General features: G+C 57.7%; 1 protein-coding gene across 1 annotated transcript; it reads right to left on the bottom strand.

Annotated features, from left to right (window-relative positions):
* Positions 1-16,155: 16,155 nt before the first annotated feature.
* NXPH3 (neurexophilin 3) lies at positions 16,156-19,568 on the bottom strand. Its single transcript, XM_039227875.1, has 2 exons — positions 19,378-19,568; positions 16,156-16,960 (listed from the first exon to the last, which is right to left on the bottom strand). The coding sequence occupies exons 1-2, from the start codon at positions 19,429-19,431 to the stop codon at positions 16,256-16,258; spliced, it is 759 nt and encodes a 252-aa protein (XP_039083806.1). The 5' UTR covers positions 19,432-19,568; the 3' UTR covers positions 16,156-16,255.
* Between the last annotated feature and the right edge of the window lie 2,093 nt (positions 19,569-21,661).

Genomic DNA, 21,661 nt, shown 5'->3' with positions numbered 1-21,661 from the left:
CGTGCTGAGAGTACCTTCCCGTTCTGTAGCGGGGAGAAATGGACCCGCTGAGGAGTCAGGTGGCATGCCTCAGATCTGTCTTGGCACAGGGGACAGTTCTTTCCATGTAGTGCCCTGAATAGGTTATGTAAGGAACTGGAGGAAGTTCCATTTCTCAAGAGTTTAGGTACGAAATAGGAGTGAAAGCTTCCTGCTCGTGGAAGAGCAAGAGCAAAGCTCTAGAAAGGTGCATCTGCCTTCCTGTTCTGCAGAGGGGCCAGGAGGATCGGGGGGGTTCAGGGAGTATGTCTTCGGGTGGGGGGGGGACACAGTCCTGGCCCCCCCATGCTCCACCGAGCTTCGGTCACGATGAAGGTCTCTTTGGGGAATCACCCAATATTCTTGGAATTTCCAGTGTGGCTTTGACGGTGGGCACGCGGCTGCTGGGACCCCGGGTCCAGGTGAGGCCTGCTCCGTGCTTCTCCTGTCATCGTTCTATTATTTCTGGACGTGTTTGTTTTTGTTTAAATGATACAGTTGAAGCCATCTGGTCAGGACAACATCAGAGCCCCGGCATACTGTTCATAAACCTCCCACCGCCGCCACCCCCTCCCTTAGCTCCCCCACATCTGAAATTTAATTCAAGTTAACTCCACAATCTGGGGCATGTGCTGTCACTGCAGAGATGCCCGTGCCAGTGGAACAGTTGGAGATTTCAATTCCACAAGGGGAGAGCTTATTTATCAAAACAATATTCCAGGCAAGTAGTTTCACAGAACCTTTGGCGTTGCGGCTTCGGGCCCAAATCGAGTATCTAGCGGCGTTCCCCGCCTCCCCTCCCCCCGGTCGTCAGCCCCCCTGTCTCTGGCCATCCGTGGAAAATTTTCCCATTCCCTGTGAGGAGATGAAACCTCTCCGTGTGGCTGTGGGGCCACCCCAGCGCCTTTGTGGGTTTTAACAATTCGGGCAAGAGGGGCCTCTATTCCTTATCGCTCGTGAGTCTGCTGGGCTCTCCAGGCCCAAGGAGACTACTCTTTTTTTTTTTTGCTGTTTTTTGCTTTCTTAATTCTTATTCTCTTTAATTGTTTTAAAATGCTTTATTTATTTCTGAGAGAGTGTGAGCAGGGGAGGGTCAGGGAGAGAGGGAGACACAGAATCTAAAACAGGCTCCAGGCTCTGAGCTGGCAGTCAGCACAGAGCCCGACACGGGGCTCGAACCCACGAATCGTGAGATCATGACCTGAGCCAAAGTCGGAGGCTTAACTGACTGAGCCACCCAGGCGCCCCTGTTTTCTTAATTCTCACCAGGGACATGAAGGTCCTTTCCTAGGCCAGAAGATCTTCCGGCTTCCCCACCCTGCACATCCGTTTGTAAATCTGGTTTTAACCTATTGTGGGTTCCCTGTACTGCATGAGCCTGTGCAGATGAAAGGAGACAGCTTGTGTGTTGATGAGAACACCGAACGGGGGGAGTCAGGGGGAGTCAAGCTACACTTTGAAACTGTTGCTTTGTTCCGGCTCCTCAACTTCCTAGAAAAGCACAGCCGCCGAGTCCCCCAACGTGACCGTATTGGATCTTTCTGTTCATTGTCGTCAAAGACAAAATCTTGGCTGGAGCCCAACCTTATTTTCCACAACCAATTATCTTTTTAATCAGCCTGGGCCCCGTGTGTTTCCTATCTCCTGACTTCTCGCTGAACTCTGCCCTACATCATTTAGATTCATTTCTAATGGCTTGCCGACTAATCTGACATTCAGGTGAGGATTGCTGGACAGCTCTCTCTGTACACGCATGCACAGGGCGGCTGTATTTTTCCCTTTTAATTTCAGAGGTGACCACGCCACGTTGAGGCCTTTGACCCAATAGGTGGACACCTCATGGAGGCCGTGAGCAAGGAAGCAAAGGCAGAAAGATCAGTATTTGGGATAATGAGCTGGGAGAACCGGAAGCTTTGACCTCCAGATGAGAGTGGAAACTTGAATGTTGTTGACTGATGGGATCTTTATGCCGCTAAGCCATTAGCAAGATGATCACTCCCCCTCTGTAAATCCCAGAATGTTGGAGTGGAAAGTAGCATCTGGAATACTGTTTGGTTCTGATTCCTGCAGCTCTAGGAAGAAAGAATTTTAGACTTGAGGGAATTCAGCACAAGCAACAGAAATGATTAAGGAGTTGAAGGGGATCAACTCCAGGGGGGAAACATTATGAAGATAAAATATGTGTAACTCAAGCACAGCCATGTAACATCGGGGCCTGCAGTGTGCAGATGTCACAGGAGTTTTGGGCACTTGCCAGCTTGTCTTGCACAGCTCCCCTCCATCCCTCTTGTATAGCTCTCAAAGGTGACAGTGTAACTTCCTCAAGGGCACTCGACCTGGCTCTGAGCCAAGAAACAACAGAAGGCAAAAGAGTGGCTTTGGGGCCGAGGCCCAGGGCCCAAAAAGAACACGGAAATGCAAGAGTTTGCCTGGCGGTGGAGTGGACACCCACTCGCTCATAAGGCTCAGTTGAAATGGGGAGAGTGTCCGCTTTCTTAAAACCCTTAAAGGTGAGCTCTTGATGAACCAAAGGGAGAAAGGAGGCCCCCACGTAGTTTACTCTTTTTTGATGTCTGAGCAACCAGCCATCCAGCCAAGTAAGAGCAGGCATGTTCAAGGTCACAGGGATTAAATCTCAGGCCAGTGATTCAGCGAACAAGGGCTGAGCCCCTAGAAGGTACTTGTGGTAGGCTGAGATCGGGGTGGAGGGTTCTCTACTAATTCAGTCTGATGGAGGAGGCAAGGGAGTGGCCCTCAGAAACAAGGCGGAGAGGCATGACTTTGAGGATTGAAAAGAAGAATAGAATTTGGCAGTAGGGAAGTCCGTGGTTACCTTAGAGCAGTTTCTGTCAAATGGTGGAGGCAGGAGGCAGAAGCCAAGACTGATGAAAAGGTAAGCAAATATAGAACGAGTATAAGCTACTCTCTGCAGAAGTTTGGCAGGGAGCAAGAGGAGGAATCTCTCCCACCCACTCTTAAGAACTTCTGTCTCAATTTAGTCAACACATTTATTTTTGTCTAGTAGAAGTTATGGTGTACAGGTTGTTCCTGAAACGACACTTTAGTAACTGATATTTGTAATAAAATGTATGTAGAATAATTACGGTTTTCAGTTGAAGAGGAAAACCTTCACCTTGAGCCCTTACACAACGTTCAGAATGACTTCCTAAATTTAGACATGCATATGTTCCTGTGCTTTTTCAACCTATCCATCTTGCAAGGAAAAGTTTGCCTCACACACTACAGACCTTTCAAATGTGTTAAGGAGTCAGTAGTTTGGTTCAGCGGTGAGCTACCCAAGTGAGAACATTCAGTTCCCCAAAACGTAAGCCCTGATTGGTAGCTCTGCCAGTTTCCATGGCGTAAGTCCTCCCACCGAGGCCCATTTCAAACATCTGAGGTGACATGACCAGGCGCGGAGTCAGAAGCGCGCAGTTCACCCCTGCCTCGCGTTTCCGCCACGCAGATGTGGACGTCTAGAACCTCAAGCGGGTGGGCCGTAGTAAACCATGAAAGAACTAGGAAGAGATGAATTTTGAGTCTTACCTTTGCTGTTAACTGTGCATTAATATAACGTAATGTTTAATGGGCTCTTTTACAGCCAGGTCTCAACACCCCTGAAAATAACAACAGTTGACCCTAGACAGCCAGTGCGAGCCGGCTCCAGCACACCACTCGTGTGGCTTCAGATGTGTCCCGCCTCTGTGCGCCTCGTTATTTCCTCTTATCCCACAGCACTTGAAAATGCTTTAAACTCCTTGGCTTGATGGTAAAATAAGTGCGGTTGACCCTTGAACAACAAGGGACACAGCCCTCCCCCCCCACCCCCCCGCCGTGTAGTCAAAATTTTACATATAACTTTTGATTCCCCCCAAACTTAATGATTAATGTCCTACTGTTGACTAGAAGCCTTACCAATGACATAAACAGTTGATTGACATATTTTGTATGTGTATTATATACTGTATTCTTCCCATAAGGTAAGCTTGGGAAAAGAATATTATTAGGAAAATCATAAGGAAGAGAAAATCTAATAATGCACTGTATCAAAGAAGGTCTGCACAGAAGTGGACCCACGCAATTCCAACCCATGTCATTAAGAAATCTATAGATAGGGGGTGCCTGGGGAGCTCAGTCGGTAAAGCAGTAGACTTCAACTCAGGTCATGACCTCCTAGTTCCTGGGTTCCAGCCCCGCATTGAGCTCTGTGCTCAGGAGCCTGCTTGGGATTCTTTCTCTCTGCCCCTCCCCTACTCATGCCATTTCTCTGTCGCTCTCAGAATAAATAAACTTAAAAAAAAAAAATCTATAGATAGATTGACATTGACATATAGACCAATAGTCATATTACACATTTTAATTTCTCTGGGTAAATAAACACTTTATTTCTATCTCTTGACAGTATTGTAAGTGTTTTATGGAACCACTAATGAAAATAGGCATATTCCCTGACAATAGCAACTAGTATAATCTTCAGTCATTTAAGGGGATGTGATTTCCATTGAGGATTCTTCCTGCCCCCATTACCTCTGAACAAAAAAAGCCAAAGACAAAAAGGCATGTGAGTGGTCAGCACACCAGTGGGTGATCCCCAGGGTCTCCACACTGACTGAAGTTTAAGAACCTGGCCTTGGTCTGGCCTTGTAAGAATGAATTTTCCTCTGTTTTCTTTGCCAGTAATTCATTTATACATCCAGGATACGATGCTCCAGGGACCGCGCTAGTTTCTAGCCATGGACAGGGACTTAAACAAACTGCCCCCTGCCCTCAGTGGAGCTTAGAATCTCTGAGGAAAGTGTGTCCTTACTAATCCCACAAATACGTGACATCAAACCATGCTGAGTGCTGTGAAAGAAACGTGTGGGGCACCGTGAGAGCCTGTGAGTGGGGAGTTAATCTCAGGGATCCAGAAGGCTTCCCAAAGAAAGCTTTTGAAGTGAGAGCCAGAGAATGAAGCGCTGGAGCCTGGTAAGGTGGGGAGGCACGTTCCGCACCGAAGACATGAAGAAACAGCACACACAAATCCCTGAGTCGGGAGGGAGCTTGGTTTTCCTCTAGGAACCCTGAAAAGCTGGGTGGCTGGAGTGTTGATATGTGTGGCAGTGAGTTAGATGCCCAAGCAGGGAGGTCCTAGGTCACATGTAGGATTTAGGTACTTAACTGAAAATGATGGGAAATCATTGAAGAGTTTTGAGCAGAAGGGGGTGACAAGATTTCATTTTGATCAGATGTCTGGCAAGAGTATAGAAAAGTTAATGTTGGCGGTGGGGACGGTGGAAGGCAAGAGCTAACAGAACCAGCATAGGGAGGTGGTGGACTTAAAGAGAAGATCTGAGATTTAGAGGGCAGATTTGGTAGAACTCGATGATGGATTGATTGGACAGAGTAGAGACAACAAAGGCTGAGCCGGATGGATTCACCAAAATAGAGATGGATGGGAAAATACACAGGCTTGAGGGAAATAAGATCACTGATTTCCCCTTCCTTGTTGGTCATGAAATGCCTTGAGAAATCCACATGGAAGCTGTTGAATGTATAAGCCCCACACTCAGAGGGGAGACCGGGACTGGAGAGAAGGTTCTAGAGATACTGGGCTGTAGATGGAACTGGAGCCCTGGGTGTGTTAGATCCAAGGAAGAGTACAGAGTGAGGAGAGAAGGGACTAAAGCTTACAGAACTCTTAGCTCTGAAGGCTGCCGGTAAAGGAGGGTAAGTCACAAAGGAGAAGTGGCGAGAGAAAGATAGGAAGAAAATCAAACTCAAGAGGACCAACATGAGAGAGTTAAAAATGTCTAATACCCTCAAATAAGAAAGAATTCTAAAATGCCCACTGGAGGGGCACCTGGGTGGCTCAGTTGGTTAAGCACCTGGCTTGGAATCAGGTCCTGATCTCCTAGTTGGTGAATTTGAGCCCTGTACCAGGCTCTATGCTGACAGCCTGGAGCCTGCTACTGACTCCGTGTCTCCTCTCTCTGCTCTCCCTCCTCCATCTCTCTCAAAAATAAACAAAAAAAAATTTAAAAAATTTTAAATGCCCACTGGAGCTAGCAACATGGAAGCCATTGGTGGCCTTAGGCAGGAGCACTCAGGGAAGGGATCGGGAGGGGTGAGGTGAGGAGTGGGTGGGAGGTGAGCGGTGGGCCTCGAGAGCAGGCTCGTGTTTCAGGCATGGCTGTGAAGGGAAGATCCTGGCCGTGACTGGAGTGGGGAGATGAGTAGAGGGAGGTGGGTTTACCCCCAGGATGGAGCCTGTTTGGTTAGAGCTGATGGGAAAGCTGCAGTAGAGAGGGGATGGTCGGTGCCCTGAGGTTCTGAGCATGCAGGGGGTCGGGGGGTGGGGGGAGCTCAGGGCTGCCCTCCCTGGGTGTGAGGAGAGTCCTGCAGAAAAAAAGTACGTTTGTAGGAAAGTGGGAAGTTGAATGAGTTTGTACCTGGTGACGTGTATGTCAAGGTAGGGAATAAGGTCAATGGCTGAGAATTCCTGGGAGGGGGGTGGGGTGGAGTAGTGAGCTGAACTGGGGTTGGGGGGAGAGTTGGTAAGGGGGCAGCACTGAGAGTCCAGCTGGGCCCCGGCTGGGAGCCCGGCCCTGCTCTCTGGCAGCCACTCACGGTCCTGGCCAAAGTACTTACCTGTGTTACCCTCAGCTTTCTCATCTGGAAAATGAGTTCTCTTTGGAAATTAATGCGCCAATACATGTCAAGTCCTTAATACAGTGACTGTCCATTGAACAAGGGCTCCAGAAAGGTAAACTGAGGCTAATGTTAATGTTACTGCTACGTACTGTGTTGGTTCCAGCCGAAGCCATATATATAGCCTTTGGAGCCTGTTTCAGGATTTATTGGAATGGAATATAAATTTGCGATGAGATACTGAAATGGGCACCTTTGGGAGCGTGGGGGGACTTTCTGAAACAGCTCTGAGCTCTGAACCCGCTGTCGTGTGCGGAGGACGGGAAGTCCACAGGGCTCTTAGGAAGGAGTCAGCCTGCGCCCGATCTTTCAGTCACCTGGGATAGTGCGTGTATGATCACCACTGTCACCGCTGTCACAATCTCCGAAAGGGAGCCACGCTCCACATTAGGCATTCCGGAGAGGGAGGGAGGGAGGAGGCAGGGCAGAAGCCCTTGGGCAGGTGAGAGAAGGGGACTCGGGGGGAGCGGGTGGCCCCTACTGGGGGACCTGGGCAGCCCTGTTTCATGGGCTTCTGAGGGGCCAGGGGAAGATAGATGATGTGTAGCTGCCAAACCAAGCCCATCTCCTCTACCCCTTTTTTTCTTCGTGGGCTTCTCTTCCTTTTCCCTTTCCTTCTCTACTCCGTGTCCTTCCCTCCTCCCGGAGCATGGAAGCTTCCATTTATTTCTCCCCTGTTTTCCTAGACATTTCTCTCCTCCATCTCCAGTCCCGCTCACTGTAGTGACATCTTGAGCCTGATCCTGCCGCATTAGAAAAATAAAAAGCCCTGACTACAATGAGCCCTCCAGGGCTGAGCTCTGCTGAGATGAGACAGACGGCAGCGCCTGACTAAGCGGAGGCACCCCCCCACCCCCGTCCCAGGCCTGGCGCTGCCAAGACCGGTAAATGGGCCACTTGTATACCTTTTGCTGCTCCTATAGCCTCCGCCAACCCCCCATTGCCCCGAACCAGCCTCGTGCTTGCCTTGTGTAGAAGCTTGCCCGGCAGGGATCAGCTGTCTCTTGACCGGGACCTCTTGTTCCCCTTCCTGTGAAGGACCCCCATGGCAGGAATGAAGTTCGGAGGTCATCTGTGAGCCAAGATCTACTGGCTCGGTTCTGCGTGTGCCCCAGGCACCTGGCCCTTCTCAAAGGCTGGAAGAAGTGGGTCCCCCAGGGCCCGGTCCTCAGGGACTCACCCTTGGGGGTACCATCCCAGATGGGCCTGTTCCACACGCCCAGTGCCCAGGGGGTACCAGCAAGGGACCACAGGCCATCCAGGCTGATGAGAAACGGATCCTTAGGGCCGAGGTGACAGATGGAGGTGATGGGTGGAGGTGACAAAGACGGGCGGGGTAGGGCAAGGTAAGGCAGGAGGGGCCCCGGGCAGACGGTCTCAGTGCGCTTGGCTGACTGCTCTTTAATTCTGTGCTTCTAAATAAAGACCCTGTGGCCACCTGCATTCTCTGAGCCTCGTGTTAGGTTTACAAGTAGAGGTCCCGCGGGTGGGGAATACACGGAAGGGCGTAGTGAATTCTGGACTACTGCTCCCCGGGCCCAGACCCCGGGGGCCGCGCTTCTTAGCCAGAACTAAGGAAAACAAACGTCGACTCCTTTGCACAGGCATCATCTCTTGTAGACATGCCAGACTTCTGACCTCTCCTGTGGGGTTTCCTTGCGCACATTCTTCCTGCAGCGAGAAACGAGAGTGCCCATGGCCAGGATGGGGGTGGGGGGTGGGGTCTGCAGCGTGGTCTGCTCACCTGCTCACCTGATCGCTGGCTCGGTGCCCAAGACGGTTCCAACTGTTGTGCACGTTCCAGCTCCCAATGGCCCTCTGACGGGTAAAGATGATCCCCGTTTTACAGATGGGGAAATTGAGACCCCAAGAATGTTCGGTAACTTGCCCAAGGTCCACAGTTAGGAACTGGCAGCCTGTTTTCAGAATCCATGCTCTCGACCCCTGGGCTACACAGCCTTCCCCCAAAAAGAAAGAGACACCAGCTTGCTCCTCCTGCCTGTGAGGCTCTGGGATGCCCGTGGGACCCAGCACATGGGTGGGAGGGCTGGGCAGGGTTGGATGGCAGTCACCATACACTGACACTGTGGCACCATTTACAGGGACAGCTTGTTCCTTACAGTAACCGTGTGAGCCTGCGGGGAAGGAACCACCATCCAAGGCCTGGATCAACTAGGTGAGCCAGGGTCAGGATCACACGGCGGCCAAGATAGAAAGTCAGCTCTCTTCAAAACCGTTAGAGCTGGCATGGCCTTGCTTTGGCCCCAAGATGGGGGAGCCTGGGCTCCCTTGGACTGAGCAGGCCATTGTTCCCCAGGTGGGGGCTACGCTGTAAGTCATGAAGGGATGGATCTGGGGAAGCCTGTTCTGATGAAAAGAGTAGGTACTAGATTAGGACCCAGAAGTCCCTGGCCTTTCCCATGACTCTCAGTGATTCAGAGCAAGACCCTGTTCCCCAGGAGCTAGCTAACCTGGGTCTCTGAAGACCTTTCTAGAGAAGACAACATACAATACTGCGGACAGGTGGGAGGAGGACGGGTGTGCCTCTCTCCCTGCCAGGGGGTCAGGCGTGCTGGGTGGGGACAGCGGCTTGCCCTCCTGTCATCCCTTCCTCTCCCAAGCTGGTGGTCATGTGTCGGCGTGGAGGGCTTGGTGTGCGGGACGCCAGGGTGCAGACAGTCCGTTAGACAGGCCTCGGAGGAAGGGCCTCTGCCTCCGGGGAGCCTCCACGCCAGCTGGCCAGGGGCACGGAGCCCATGGCCCCACGGAGTCTCCATTCTGCAGCAGCAACAGCTCCTACATCCAGCCTCTCATTAGTCTGGGGGCGGCGGGTGAGGGGCACATCCACATTTCCTATTGTTACAGAGACACAGCACTCCCGATTCAACCTGAGTCAGAGGTAGGAGCAGCTCAGAGGGAGCTCTTGGCATCGGGACAGCAGAGGACGTGAGGCAGGGCACAGAGTGAGCCCAAGTAGGGGAAGGAAGGGAAAAGGATGGGTGTGGGGGGAGCAGAAAGGCCTGGGTCCTCGGGGAGCCTGTTCAATAGGACAAACACCGAGTGTCCCCAGCTTGGCTTTGGAAGGAGAACTTTGGGGCGTAGAGACGCAGGGCCTAGCGGCTTCTAATCTTGTGTTTCTCCTTCACCTTGGGGTTTCTTGCTTCCTGTCCCACCACTGACATCATAATGACCCCAACAGAACATTTCCTCTAAGGCCACAGCTCAAGTGTGAACCAAAACCTCCTGGCACCAAGGAGGCCTGCTGGAACTTTCAGAGGTTTTATTAAACAGTATTTGTTGAATGAATGAGTACTTAGGGAGAACAGATGGGCATTTGCAGATGATGTCCACAAGGCTTAAGAATGGCGCAGCTCACAGAGCCTGGGTTTCGGAATCCGCCGCTGCCAAGGCTTTGGTGGGCTCTGGCCTGGCCTGGGCCCCTTCCCAGGGAGGAGCTGGTGGAGGCCTGGCTCCCCAGGGGTCCTTACTGGGGCCCAGGAAACGACGTGGCCCTCCGCAGTCCACCTAAGCCACTCGTTTGCGTTTCCCCCCACCCCAGGTAGGTGACACCCCAAGGGAATGACCCTGTGCTCAGGGGCACAGCTCTCCTTTTGGCAGATGCACAGCTCTCCTTTGGCGTTTCTCAAGCGGGGCCATTTCAGGAGGCCATGGAGCCACGCCCACCTGCTCTTACCCAGAGTGTCCTGGGCAGGGCCGGGGTCTCCAGCGGCTCAGGCCTGAGCTCCTGCAGCCCGTGACAGTCCCAGGGCGAGCACAGAGCCAGCACTGACAGCATCGGCTTCAAGAGCCTGCCACTCTGCTCCCCCGGGCCTGCTTGGCCAGGCTCCCCGGCTTGGCGGCAGACCCAGCCAGAGGCAGGGGCTGCACCGGCTGTTCCGTTCAATTCGTGTCCCCTGGGTAGAAGAACCGTCCCGAAAGCCTGGGGTGGCTGAGTGATGGGAGGGCCGCCCCTCCTCTGCCCTGCCCTCTCCCCTCCCGTCCCAGGGCCCCTCCTGCACTGGACTTCCAAGGCTGTGTTGTTGCAGGTAATTAAAGGGTTTTAATTAAATTAGGATCCCATCTGGCTGGGATCAGTCAGGCCCTTAACGAGGATTGTGTGTCACCAACATCAGAATGTGGACGGGGACTCAGACGTGTGGGGTTTGGATTTGGGGACCAGAGGCCTTTCAGGCGGAGCGGAGGATCCATCCAAGCCCTGCAGGGGTCCCCTGCCCTCCAGGGGTAAAACGTTCCACCTCCCCCAAAATGGAGGCTGGGTGTCTCAATGCCAGACAGGCAGTAGGGGGAGGACCAGAGCTTTCCCCAAGTTCATTCTCGCCTGCAAGCCCATAAGACGTCTCTGGGGCACCGCAGAATACGTGTGCATTCTCTCCTTTCTACAGATGAGGAAACAGGCCCACAGAAGGCAAGGGCTCAGACACGCGCATTGAGTCGGGTGCTGATAGATTTAACTGTAAGAAATGGAGATCTGAAGCCCAGCGCTTTCAATAAGGTAGAAATTTGGTTTTCCTCTCACATAGAAGTTTGAAGGTTGGGCAGCCTGGGGCCAGCGTGGTATTTCCAGTGCACAAAAAATTCCATTTCACCAGGCGTTTAGGAACCAAGCCTTCCCCCCGGCTCCCTCCTCTGCCTCTTCCAGGATGTGACTCTGATGCCCATTGTCTAAGATGGCAGCCAGAGCTGTCTTTCAACTGTCTTATCAACTGTCTTTCTAGAAGTTGCCAAATAACCTTTGGTTTGCACAGCGCTGGCCGGATCTTAGTCACATGGCCACATCGAAGTGCGAAGAGAGGCGGAGAGACGCAGTTTTTGTCTCAGGCGGCCCTGGGCCCATCTAAACACTGAGGATTCCAGTACTACGGGAAAAGGTGAAATGGATATCACAGGACAGTTAGCGGCCTCTGCGTCGTGTGTTATGGGGCAGAGGCTGGCCGGGAGCCTGGGTCTCCCACCTCCAGCCCAGGGCCATTTAGCCCAGCTCCCCTAGGAAAAAGGCCGGATTTAACGTAAACCCAATGTCCAAAAAAACGGGAGGGGGAAGTAACATTCGTTGAGTGAAGCATTTCACTTTTCCTGACAATGGCCCAGTGTACGTAGCTCCCTAGGCTTTCACACAAGGACTTCTGGGAGATGCGTGATGTCCTTTGTCCAAAGCCACCCAGCTAATAAATTACAGACCCAGGACCAGGGCCGCAGATCCAAATTCCTGCAACACACAATTTGCCAGTTCCGTGGCAAGTTCAGTGTCAGTTCACGAGGAGCCAGCCTGTCCTTTGGGACCATCTAGCCAGGTGGCCCCCGAGGTGACAAACTGGAGAGCTTCGGAGTAGGCATCTGTCGCTCGGATCATACGGTCAGCTCTCGAGCTTGGCAGGCCAACTGGAGACCTGGTCCCACATGGAATGGGAGCCCAGCCCCCCCTCCCCCCTCCCCACCCCACCCCCCACCCCCAGTGGCTGAGTGCCAGGTCTCCTCCGGCATTTGTGCTTAAGGATGGCGGCAGCTGCCACTCCGGGGCTTTGGCATAATTGGAAGGTGCCGCCTCCGCCCGGTCTTGCCTCCTCCTGGTGGGTGGTGGCGCCTCTCTGCGCGCCTGTCACCCCAGCCCCCGGTTCTCCCTGGAGGACCACAGGACTCAGAGCCCGTGGAAGTAACATTTCTGTCTCCCACTCGCAGCTGTGGCATTGGATCGCTTCCCAACCGAGCGACTGGCTCCTTGTGTCTCCCACAACCCCGCCCCCACCCGCCCCGGGGTAATCCAGGTTCCTGGTCACCCCCTGACCTTCAGCTGCCTCCACCCCCGCACACGCCCTTCCTCTCCGCTTCCCTTCCCACCCACTGCCTCCTGCATCTCTGAGCAATGGGCCTCGCCTCAGGAGACTGCCACATGCAAGGTCACCAGCATCCCTGCCAAGGATGGGGAAGGGGGTGACTCAGTTCCCGCTTGCTCATCCCAGGGAGGGAAAATGAGGGGGAAGGAGGACAGAGGAGGGCCCTAGACCCTACTGCGTTTGCCTTAAGCTTCACTCAGAGGAAGACTCAGCTTTGTGGCCACCTGACCCCATACCTATTCTCTCGTTAGCTGCACAGACTGCTGGGAAGATTCACCCCATCAGAGCCAGGGACACCGAGTCCTGGACGGTACTGTGGACAAAGCCAAAGAGCAGAGGCAGCCCCCGGGCATCCTGAGAGCGGGCTAGCCCCAGCCCCATGTCCATATTGCGGTTCTTGCCCTCGGGGAGGCTCCGATCAGATGAGGGAGGAACAGATGCCGTCGGATGTGGAGGGACAGACCCCTGGCTCCTCAGCCTCCCAGGGAGATCTGAGCCGTGACCTCACAGAGCATCCAGTCTGGCAGGGTTGTTCCAGAAGCTCCCCTTGGGTGAAGGAGACAAGGCCTCCGCCCTGCGGCAGCTCCCCAGCTAGGTTGAGCGGATGGGGGAGCCGGGCCACAGGACCAGACGGGCAGGGGTGGGGTCAGGGTAGGACCTAGAGCTTCTTTCTGGGAGAGGAGAAAGGCTCCTTCTAGAGGAATCTGCTCTCCTGGGAGTGTTTGAATGGCAAGATTGGGTGATCCGAGAGCGCTTTGTAGCCATTGGGGGATGTCACAGACATTGCTCACCAAGGGGGCGAGTTGGATGGACCCCTTACCTTCGTGAGGACCAAGAGGGCCTAGGAAATATCTGGTGGTGGCAAGAATACCAGAGCCCAGAGGTCTTTTCCAAAAGAATTACAGTTGGGCAGAAAAATCTATTAGCAAGCTCCTAGCTGAGAAGAGCAGCCAGGTTACTGGGGAAGGCAGAAAAGGAGGGATGAGGCAGTGGAGCGTGCGCGTGGGTGAAATGAAGTTATTAAAATGAACCCACCCCCCGCGCAGGCCGTATGTGTGCCAAGCAGGCCAGCCCTCCAGCTGTCTGCAGCATCTGGCTCTGCACAAAACAGAAGCCAGAGGGGGGTGGGTCAGAGTGTCCCCGGGTCCTGCTGGTAGTTCAGCCAGGCCAGGTGAGGGGGGTCCGGGACCGCGCCCCTCCCTCCCTTCCTCCAGTGCCCGCCGGGCTGTGGGAGGTGGTTGTGTACAAGAGGCATCCACAGGCGAGAGAACACACCAGATTCCAGCAGTGCCCCCTCCCAGGGCAGGGCCTGGGTCCCCGGGCCCATCTGACTTCTAAGCACCTGTCTGTCTCCGGGGCAGGAAGGGAGAGAGTGGACATGGTGGAGGGGCGGGGGTGGGAGGGTGGTGCATGGGTCCAGTCTCTGCTCCGGGAGAGGTGGCCCCAGGAGGCGCGCACGGTGCAGGGGAAAGCGGGCATGGGAGTGTGAGCCTGAGTCATGTGCCCTTTCTGGGTCACTTCATACAGCAAGGTGGCTTCTAAGGGCTCGTCCAGCTCCGCTCTGCAGTGAGAGGAGCACTGGGCTGGGCTGCGTGCTGGCAGGCAGGGGACACAGGCGCCTGGTGACAGGACCATCTCTTTCCCTTGTACTAGGACTTTCCTCACTGTGGCTGCATGGCCCATAGGGACCCAAGGGACCTGAGATCTAGGATGACCTTAGAGAGGGCACTGTGATCCTAGTACTCGGGGCCCAGCCTTCTGCTCACCGAGCCCCAAAGGGCCCGGCTGACTCCCAGACATGGTGCCACCGGCAGACATCCATCCCGAGGCCCTCCTGTCTGTCGGCTGGAACAGGGAAATGGCTCCTTTCAAGCCTCCTTCTGTCCCCGCTACCCCCCAACCCCGCCTGTTCCTGCACTAGCCCGTCATCAGACTGAAAGCCCAATACCCCGACTCTCTGAAAGGACCCTTCCAGAGTTTTCTACAAGAAGCAACTGGAAGTCACAGCTGGGAGACAGCCTCAGAGGTGTCCCTTCATCTTAGGGGGCCAGAGCCAGGAAGGAACACAGAGGTCCTATAAGTGGTCCTCAGACTGTGTCCCTCGGGAGCATTAGCATCTCCCCGGGTCCTCGCGAGAAAGGCAAATCCTCTGGACCCAGAAATCCGTGTTTTAACCAACGCTCCGCTCCCGGTAATTCAGATGCCCACTCACATCGGAGAAGCTCTGAAACGGGCACATTCCTCATTTTACGAAGAAGCAGAAAGAGACCCGGACAGGAGGATGGTCTTGTCCCAGGGCCGCGGAGCAAAACCCTGAGAGAGCAAGGGCCCCCCACCCCGGGCCCACCCAGACGGCAACCCAGGGAGGCCACACAGAACACAGCGGCCCATCCCCCCACTGGCGCTTCCTCCCCAGGCTGCTCTGCAGATGCTACCCCCACCCCCGAGGAGCACCAGTGTCCTCCCCGCTGCCCCAACAGCTCTGGAAAGGAGGCTGGAGAGGGGAGCCCCGAGGCCCTCCCTGAGCACCAGCTCCCACAGCCGTGGTCCGAACAGCGCTGGCTGGACGGCTGGCTGGACGGCGGGGGGCACCCCGGGCCCTTTCCCTCCCTGGACAGTTCAGAATGCCGTGCCCTGGGAAAGCTTTATTCCCGGCTCCAGAACGAGACTGTGCACACGGAAGCTGACAATCAAGGTGATTTCACACCCCACCCTCCCCTCCCCCACCCACAGACAGACACCACGGAACAGGTCTGGCGCCCCTGTCAGTCTGGAGTCACCCGGCTGAGCCGCTGAGGGCCCCGAGCCTCAGGCTGACAGGCAAAGCTGGCCGGCTGGACAGAGGACACTCCCAGAGGAGCCAGCAGGGGGTGGGGTGGCCAGGGGGACACAACGCAAGGGGCGGGGCTTCCATCTGTGGCCTTGGTGTTGGGAGAACCATAATCACCCTCTGTTTCAACTTAAGGATGGGTGTCCCATCAGCACAAGGCGGGGTGGGGCGGGGAGGGAGGGGCGGCAATGGCAGGAAAGGGAATTTTGGAAAGGTATGGCCTGGCTGTGAGCAGATGGCCTATTTGTCAAGACATCGAAAGGACTCCTGGGGTCACCACTTCAGCTTGAGGCCAAGCTCAGGCCACAGTCCAGGACAAGGGGCTGAGGGGGGCCCACTCAGTGGGGGTCGGAGAGTTCCTCCTGCCGCGCCCCTCCCCCCCACCCCAGGCAGCCCAAGCTCTGCCATCCTTTGTTGCCTACTTGGCGTCCATGCTGACAAGATACCCTTCTCCTTGCTGCTGTTCTTCCTCAGGATGGCAAGGAGGGAGTCAAGGCTTCAGGCTCTTCTCCATGACTTTTCCCCCAGGCCCCACCGGTCTGCCCTCCCCGGGGGCCTCCGGGGCCCGGCATCTTCCTGTCGCTCAGCCCGGAAGCGCCTTGGGGCTGCCCAGAGAACCCACTCCTCCTTCAGTGCTCCTATGCCCCCCTCGCTCCACAACCCCAGGCTGGGGCCCGCACTTGGGACCCCTTCCTCCCCACCACCACGTGAGACTCGGCCCGGCCCCACCTGGCCTCTCCTCCTCTCCACCCCCCTCCCCGCCTGAGGTCCCTTCCCTTCCCTGCCCAGTTTCCAGCCAGATGGCCTCCTCCGCGGGCGGGCCTGTCCTTCCAGCCCCGGCCCGGCCTCTGTGGCCTGCCCAGGGTCACCCGGAGGGGTAGTAGGGAGTATCGCTGTGGTAGTTATAATCTGGACACACCTTCTGGACCAGCCTGTAGTCCGTACTGTAAAAGGCGATATAGACGCAGACGACTTTGAAGGGCTGGGAGCAGCTCCAGGTGGCTGAGCTCTGCGCGTGGTCTCGGGAGCAGGTCTTGGCCGGGTCGTGGGTGCAGAGCGAGGTCCGGCGGCCCCGTTCCACCTTCTCCCACTCCATCCGGCAGTTGAAGATTTTGGAGGCCTTGGCTTCGATGAAGATCTGCCGCTCCTGGTGGAACTCTACAGCTTTACTGGGGGGCACGAGGCTGATGGAGATGTTGCCCTGGCCGGTGGCGTTGTGCCGGAAGTGGACGCTGAAGGTCCCGTTGCCGTGGTCCACGATCTTCCCCGTGACCAGCAGGTTCAGGGCCACCGTCTTGATGTTGGAGTAGAAGTCACCCCAGCCAAAGATTTTCTTCACCTTGGCCGACGGTGGGGGGCTGTGGTTCGGGCGGTTGGGGGGCTGCCCCAGGACCCCCCATGCCTCCCCAGGGGGGGCCAGCAGCCCTAGGAGAGTGGAGTTGGCCACGGGGCGGGACTTAGGTGAGATGTGGCCTCGCTTCCGAGGCACCCGGGGCCGGGGCTGACTCTCGTGGTCATCACGCTCAGGGTCCTCTGAGCCGGGAGGACCATCATCCTGGCCGTAGACGACCTGTGGAGGGAGTTGGGAGGACAGTGACAGCCATGTCCCCAGCAGAGGACCCAGGAGGTCTGGTCCCTGTGTCCCCCACCAACAGCCTCAACTCCCTGCTTGTCCCTTCCACCGGCTCGAGGCTGAGTGATGCTTCCCATCTTACCTTAGGGGTCAGGTATACACTCCGGCTTCTGCTGTGGTCCCATCTCACCCTCTGACACTCGGGCCACCCCATCCCCTCCCCACACTGTCCTGCTCTGGCTACTATAGCATCTGGAAGGATGGTCAAGGATTCTCTCCAATGGACCAGGGCACCAGAGACACACAGCCCCTGCCCCTAGGGAACCCCCGTTCTGACGGGGAAGGCCCGGCTCCTGATCTTGGCATATCCTCGTGCAGACAGAGCCCCCAGGCTCATAGGAGAGGTTCTAAGGTTACAGTTACACAGAGAACATTCCCGGCCTCCGTGAAATTCCCAGGCCGAAGGGGAGGCACAACCACTGTTCTCAAAGAGCCCTGTCCCTCTGCTGGGAGAGCCCCGGGTTTGATGGTTTGACGGGAGAGGTGCGGCCCCTGCTTTTTGGCACTTCCTAGGCTGTTAGAGGAGACACCACCACCCTTACCCTGGGGTCATTTTGTCCTCCAAGACTCAGAGAAGCGGTAGACAATAGAATAAGAGAGCTGAGCCCAGTGACCTTCTCTCTCCTGTACAAATGCAGTTCAGGTTTGGGCAGGGGAATGGGGCGGGGGGGGGGGGGGGGGGGGGGGGGGGGGGGAGGGGAGCCCTGGCGTGAATTCCCACACCCAGGACACCCAAGCTGCAGAAAAGTCAAACGCTCTGGGGCCCACTGATGACGCCAGGCCAGGACACTAGCACCCTCCGAGGCAGGGGTTCTTATTCCCATTCTACAGATGAGGCCACCGCGTTCCATCCCTCCGAGGCTGGGTCACACAGGGTCAGCCCTCCCATTCCACGCACACTCCCAGCCCTGGGGACCAGGTAGGTCCGTTTAATGGAGATTCTCTCCAAAGTCCATCCCTGCCTGGAATCGTCCGCCCAACTGCCAAGGCTCGGCCGGCATCTGCCGGTTCAGCTCTGACCACAGGCACCACCTGGGAAGGCCTCCTGGAGGAGCTGTGGGGAGGGCCAGCAGGACAGTGTGACCCAGCCAGGCTGGGGACAGCTCCGGAGGGCAGCAGGGAGCAGACGAGGTTTCCTGAGGGCAGCCGCCTGGTGTGTGCTTACTCAGCTTCCAAAGAGAGTACTTGCCCTATGTGTCCCCTTAGCAGCGCTAGGGGCACCTGCTCACAGCTGGGGCAGCGTTTGGGTTTGCTGGTGATCCCCGGGGTGAGGCCGGAGGGCTGGACTCTGGAGGGCTCCCCAGGGGCCTGGGGTCTTCACGCCCCCTGCTTCTGACCCTGGCCATGCCCGAAGAGGTGTGCTGGGTGGCCCTGCCTGCTAGGCCCCAGGGGTAGTGTCGGGGGACAGCCGGGCCGGGAGGCTCCCCGGGGGCTGGGCTCGGTTCTGCAGACCCGTGTTTACTAGGTCGCGGGGGTCGCAGCCCAATGGCTGGAGCGCGGGGAGGAGGGCCGCAGGTGGGGATGCGAGAAAGGAAGGGTGCTTCCGCGTAGTGGCAAAGGGGAGGTGGCACGCGGAGGGGGGAGGTGTTGTTTTGAAGAAACGGGCAGGTCCAGATGTGGGGCCGTGGCTTCTCTACGACAGGACTGGGGCGGGGGCGGTCGGAGGGGAGTTAAGCCCCGGGCGGGGGGCTGGGGTGGGACTCCCGGGCGTCCCCGGGCCGCAGGGACGCGGCGAGCGAGTGCACGGGGCGCGGGCTCCGGGCGCTCCGCTCGGCGGCCGCGGGCGCCCGGGGCGGGAGCCGCCTGCCCTGGTCCTGTGGGGCTCGGGCTGCGCGCAGCCGGGAGAGGAGAGGAAAACAACAGGCGGGGAGGGAGGGAGCGGGAGGGAAGGCGCGAGCGGGGTCCGCGGGGGCCACCCCCCGCCTGGACAGCCTCCGCGCGCCGGGGGCACCCAGGTCCCAGGCCCTCTGGGTCCCCGAGGTCGGAGGAGAGCCCACGCCCCCAGACCTGGCGGGTCGTCAGCTCCGCCACCCGCCCCCACTCCCCCTTCCGCGCGTCCCGGGGCGCCGGGACGGGGTCGGGTAACCCTTGGCGCCCCGCTGCTGGCCTTTTCCCTCGTGCCGGTCGCACCTCCAGCCACCGGCGGCCGAGTGGGTGGGCCAGCCGCGCACCCTCTCCCCGCCCCTATTAACCCCTGCGGTCCGGTCTCCGTCCTCGGACCCGCCCTCTCCCCCGGCCTCCGGGCTTCCCCTCCATCCCGGGGATGTCGGGGGTGGGGAAGGGAGAAAGTTTCCGGGCTCTCCCCCGTCCTCCGGGCCCCCGCCCCTCCGCGCAGCTCCCCGCGGGCCACTCACCAGATAGAGGCTGCCCTGCACTAGGAACACGAAGCAGCAGCGAGTCAGTTGCATCTTCCTCCTTTGCTCCCGGGTCCTTCTCTCTCCTCTTTTCCTGCCGGGCGCCCAGGCCCCTGCCTCGCCCCTGCTCCTTCAGGCGCGCCGTCCCATGCTCCAGTCCCCGGCGGCTCGCGGCCCTCCCCTCTGCCGGCCGCCAGGGACCGACCCCGCCCCCTCCGGTCCAGCTGTGCGGCCGCCGCCCCCCTCCCCTGGCCCAGCGGCGCGCGGCGCGGCCCCCTCTCGAGGTCCCAGATGGGCGCCCCGCGCGCCTCGAAGGGCCCCAGCCGCGCGCTCCCTCGGCCGCTCCAGATCTGCGCTCGGCGCCCCCCTCGGTCCAGCGGCGCCGCTCTCGCCCAGATGTGCTGGGGACCCGCGCGCGCGCCCGTCCCCGGCGCTAATTCCCCAGACCAGACGGCCCCTCCCGCCCCGTCGCGGCGCGCCCCCTGGCGGACGCCCCTGGCCGCGCCGAGCCCCGCCGCCCGCTCCCCGCTCAGCACCCCGCCAGACTGGAGCGCTCCTGGCGCCCCGGCGGCTCGCGCTTGCTCGTCCCTCCCACCGGCGGCGGCGGCGGCGGCGGCAGGTACGGTGAGCCCAGCCGGTACCTCCGGAGTTAACTCCTCCCCTGCCGGCCCGCAGCCCGGGGACCGAGGACGAAGGCGGCCGGACGCGGGGGCGGAGGAACTATTGGCGAGGAGGGGACAAGGTGGTGGCCCCGTGGGGGGGGGGGGCGGGGGGGGATAGGAACACTCCCCTTCCCATCCCTCTGCAGGGCGCCCGTTCCTCCTCCCTGCCCTCAACCCCGGGAGACCTGGACTTTGGAAAGGTTATTTTTTCCAAACCCATTCCGAGAGCCAAAAAGAACGTCGATAATGAGCAGCCTATGCCCACGGCTGAAAGTGACTTTCTCTCGGCAAGACGGGCTTCTGTGCGGAGGGAAGTTCTTGTGGGTGTCTAGCCTGTACTCCTTTTGTTATAATGTCAGTTTCTTTCCTCTTCTACTTTACTCAGGGGCATGGGGATAACCCCCGCCCTCCCCCGTCCAATACCTGTGACAGGAAACTTTTGGCCAGAGCCCTGGGCTGAAAAGGCTCACGGGGGCCAGGCTGAATTCTGGGGCTGGGGTCAAGGGCAAGCCTCCTGAGAAGCTGAGGAGTGAGGCGGGGCAAGGTGTCCCTGAAAAGCTGTGTCTCCGGTCTTCACTACTTACCCTCCCCGTGACCCAGGGAGTGACCAGGACACGGTGCTCCTCTCCCAGTGGGGTCCTTGGCTCTGACCTCTGCAAACCCCCAGGGCAAGGAGGACCCTCATCTGAAATTGCCCAAAGGGGCTCCGGTCCCTCATCATCCCACTCATATCCATGTCTCCTTCCTGGAACTCCAGGACCCCTTCAGTCCTTAGAAACAGCAAAGGTCAAGTCCTAGCACCCCTCGGAGGTTGCGATGGTGAGGAGGTACCCCCGCAGCCGGAGCGGTCCCCGGGCGTGAGGGGTGGGCCCCGTGCTCTGTGGCCCTCCAGGCCCAGCTTGGTCTCTGGCTGCAGCCCCCAGCGCACACCCAGCCTCCTCCCCCACCATCTGCCAGGCGGGTGCGCGGGGAATGCAGATGAATCTTAATATCAGCCTGGGCCAAGTGCAATGAGGGAGACAGATCCTGCAGAACCGAGGCAGCATCACCGAGCCCCCTGCGTTCCCCGGGCGCCCTGGGCGGTACCAGGATGCAGTAGCCCTTCCCTGGTGGTGGTGGGGGGGGTATGTGCATGTCCATCAAAGACACCCCCCCTCCCCCCCCCGCAAAGTCAGGGGAAGAAGGAACAGACAAATTCTTGTCTGGCCTCTGAGCCTCTGGTCCGGCTGCGAGGAAGAAGCTGTTGACCTGAGCGTGGGCAGCTGGCTCCCCGAGCCCGGCTAGGCAGAGGCGTGGCTGCGCCCCCTCCCTGTCGATCTCCAGAAGGTCCTATCCCCAGCAGCACAGTGGGGCTCAGCAGAGAGAGCACAGGTTTTCAGGCCAGACAATCCTAGATGCCACTCCAGGCCCGGCTGTGTGACCTTGGGCAGGTTGCTTTGGTTCTCTGATGCCGGCTTCCCCGATCTGCTGTTGCAAGAACTGAAAGAGACAAAATGTGCAAACAAAGCTGAGGCACAATGGCTGGCGGGCAGTCGTGGGAGTGCAATAAAGGGAAGTTCTCACTTTTCTACTTCCCACACATTCGCTCTGGCTGTGCCTCCTGCCTGGCTCGCCCTCCCTGC

This window comes from Hyaena hyaena, unplaced genomic scaffold (assembly GCF_003009895.1).
Source record: "Hyaena hyaena isolate Hyena2069 unplaced genomic scaffold, ASM300989v1 scaffold_29, whole genome shotgun sequence".
NCBI classification, from domain to species: Eukaryota; Metazoa; Chordata; class Mammalia; order Carnivora; family Hyaenidae; genus Hyaena; species Hyaena hyaena.
The sequence above is the reverse complement of the archived record's forward strand: the minus strand, read 5'-3'. Positions and strand labels throughout refer to the sequence as shown.

What these genes read in the sequence shown, in the direction of transcription:
- NXPH3 (XM_039227875.1), bottom strand. Translation starts at nt 19,431, where the DNA reads ATGCAACTGACTCGCTGCTGCTTCGTGTTCCTAGTGCAGGGCAGCCTC. An exon ending in TGCAGGGCAGCCTCTATCTG is followed by an intron (nt 16,961 to 19,377) that starts GTGAGTGGCCCG and finishes CTCCCTCCACAG; the next exon opens with GTCGTCTACGGCCAGGATGA.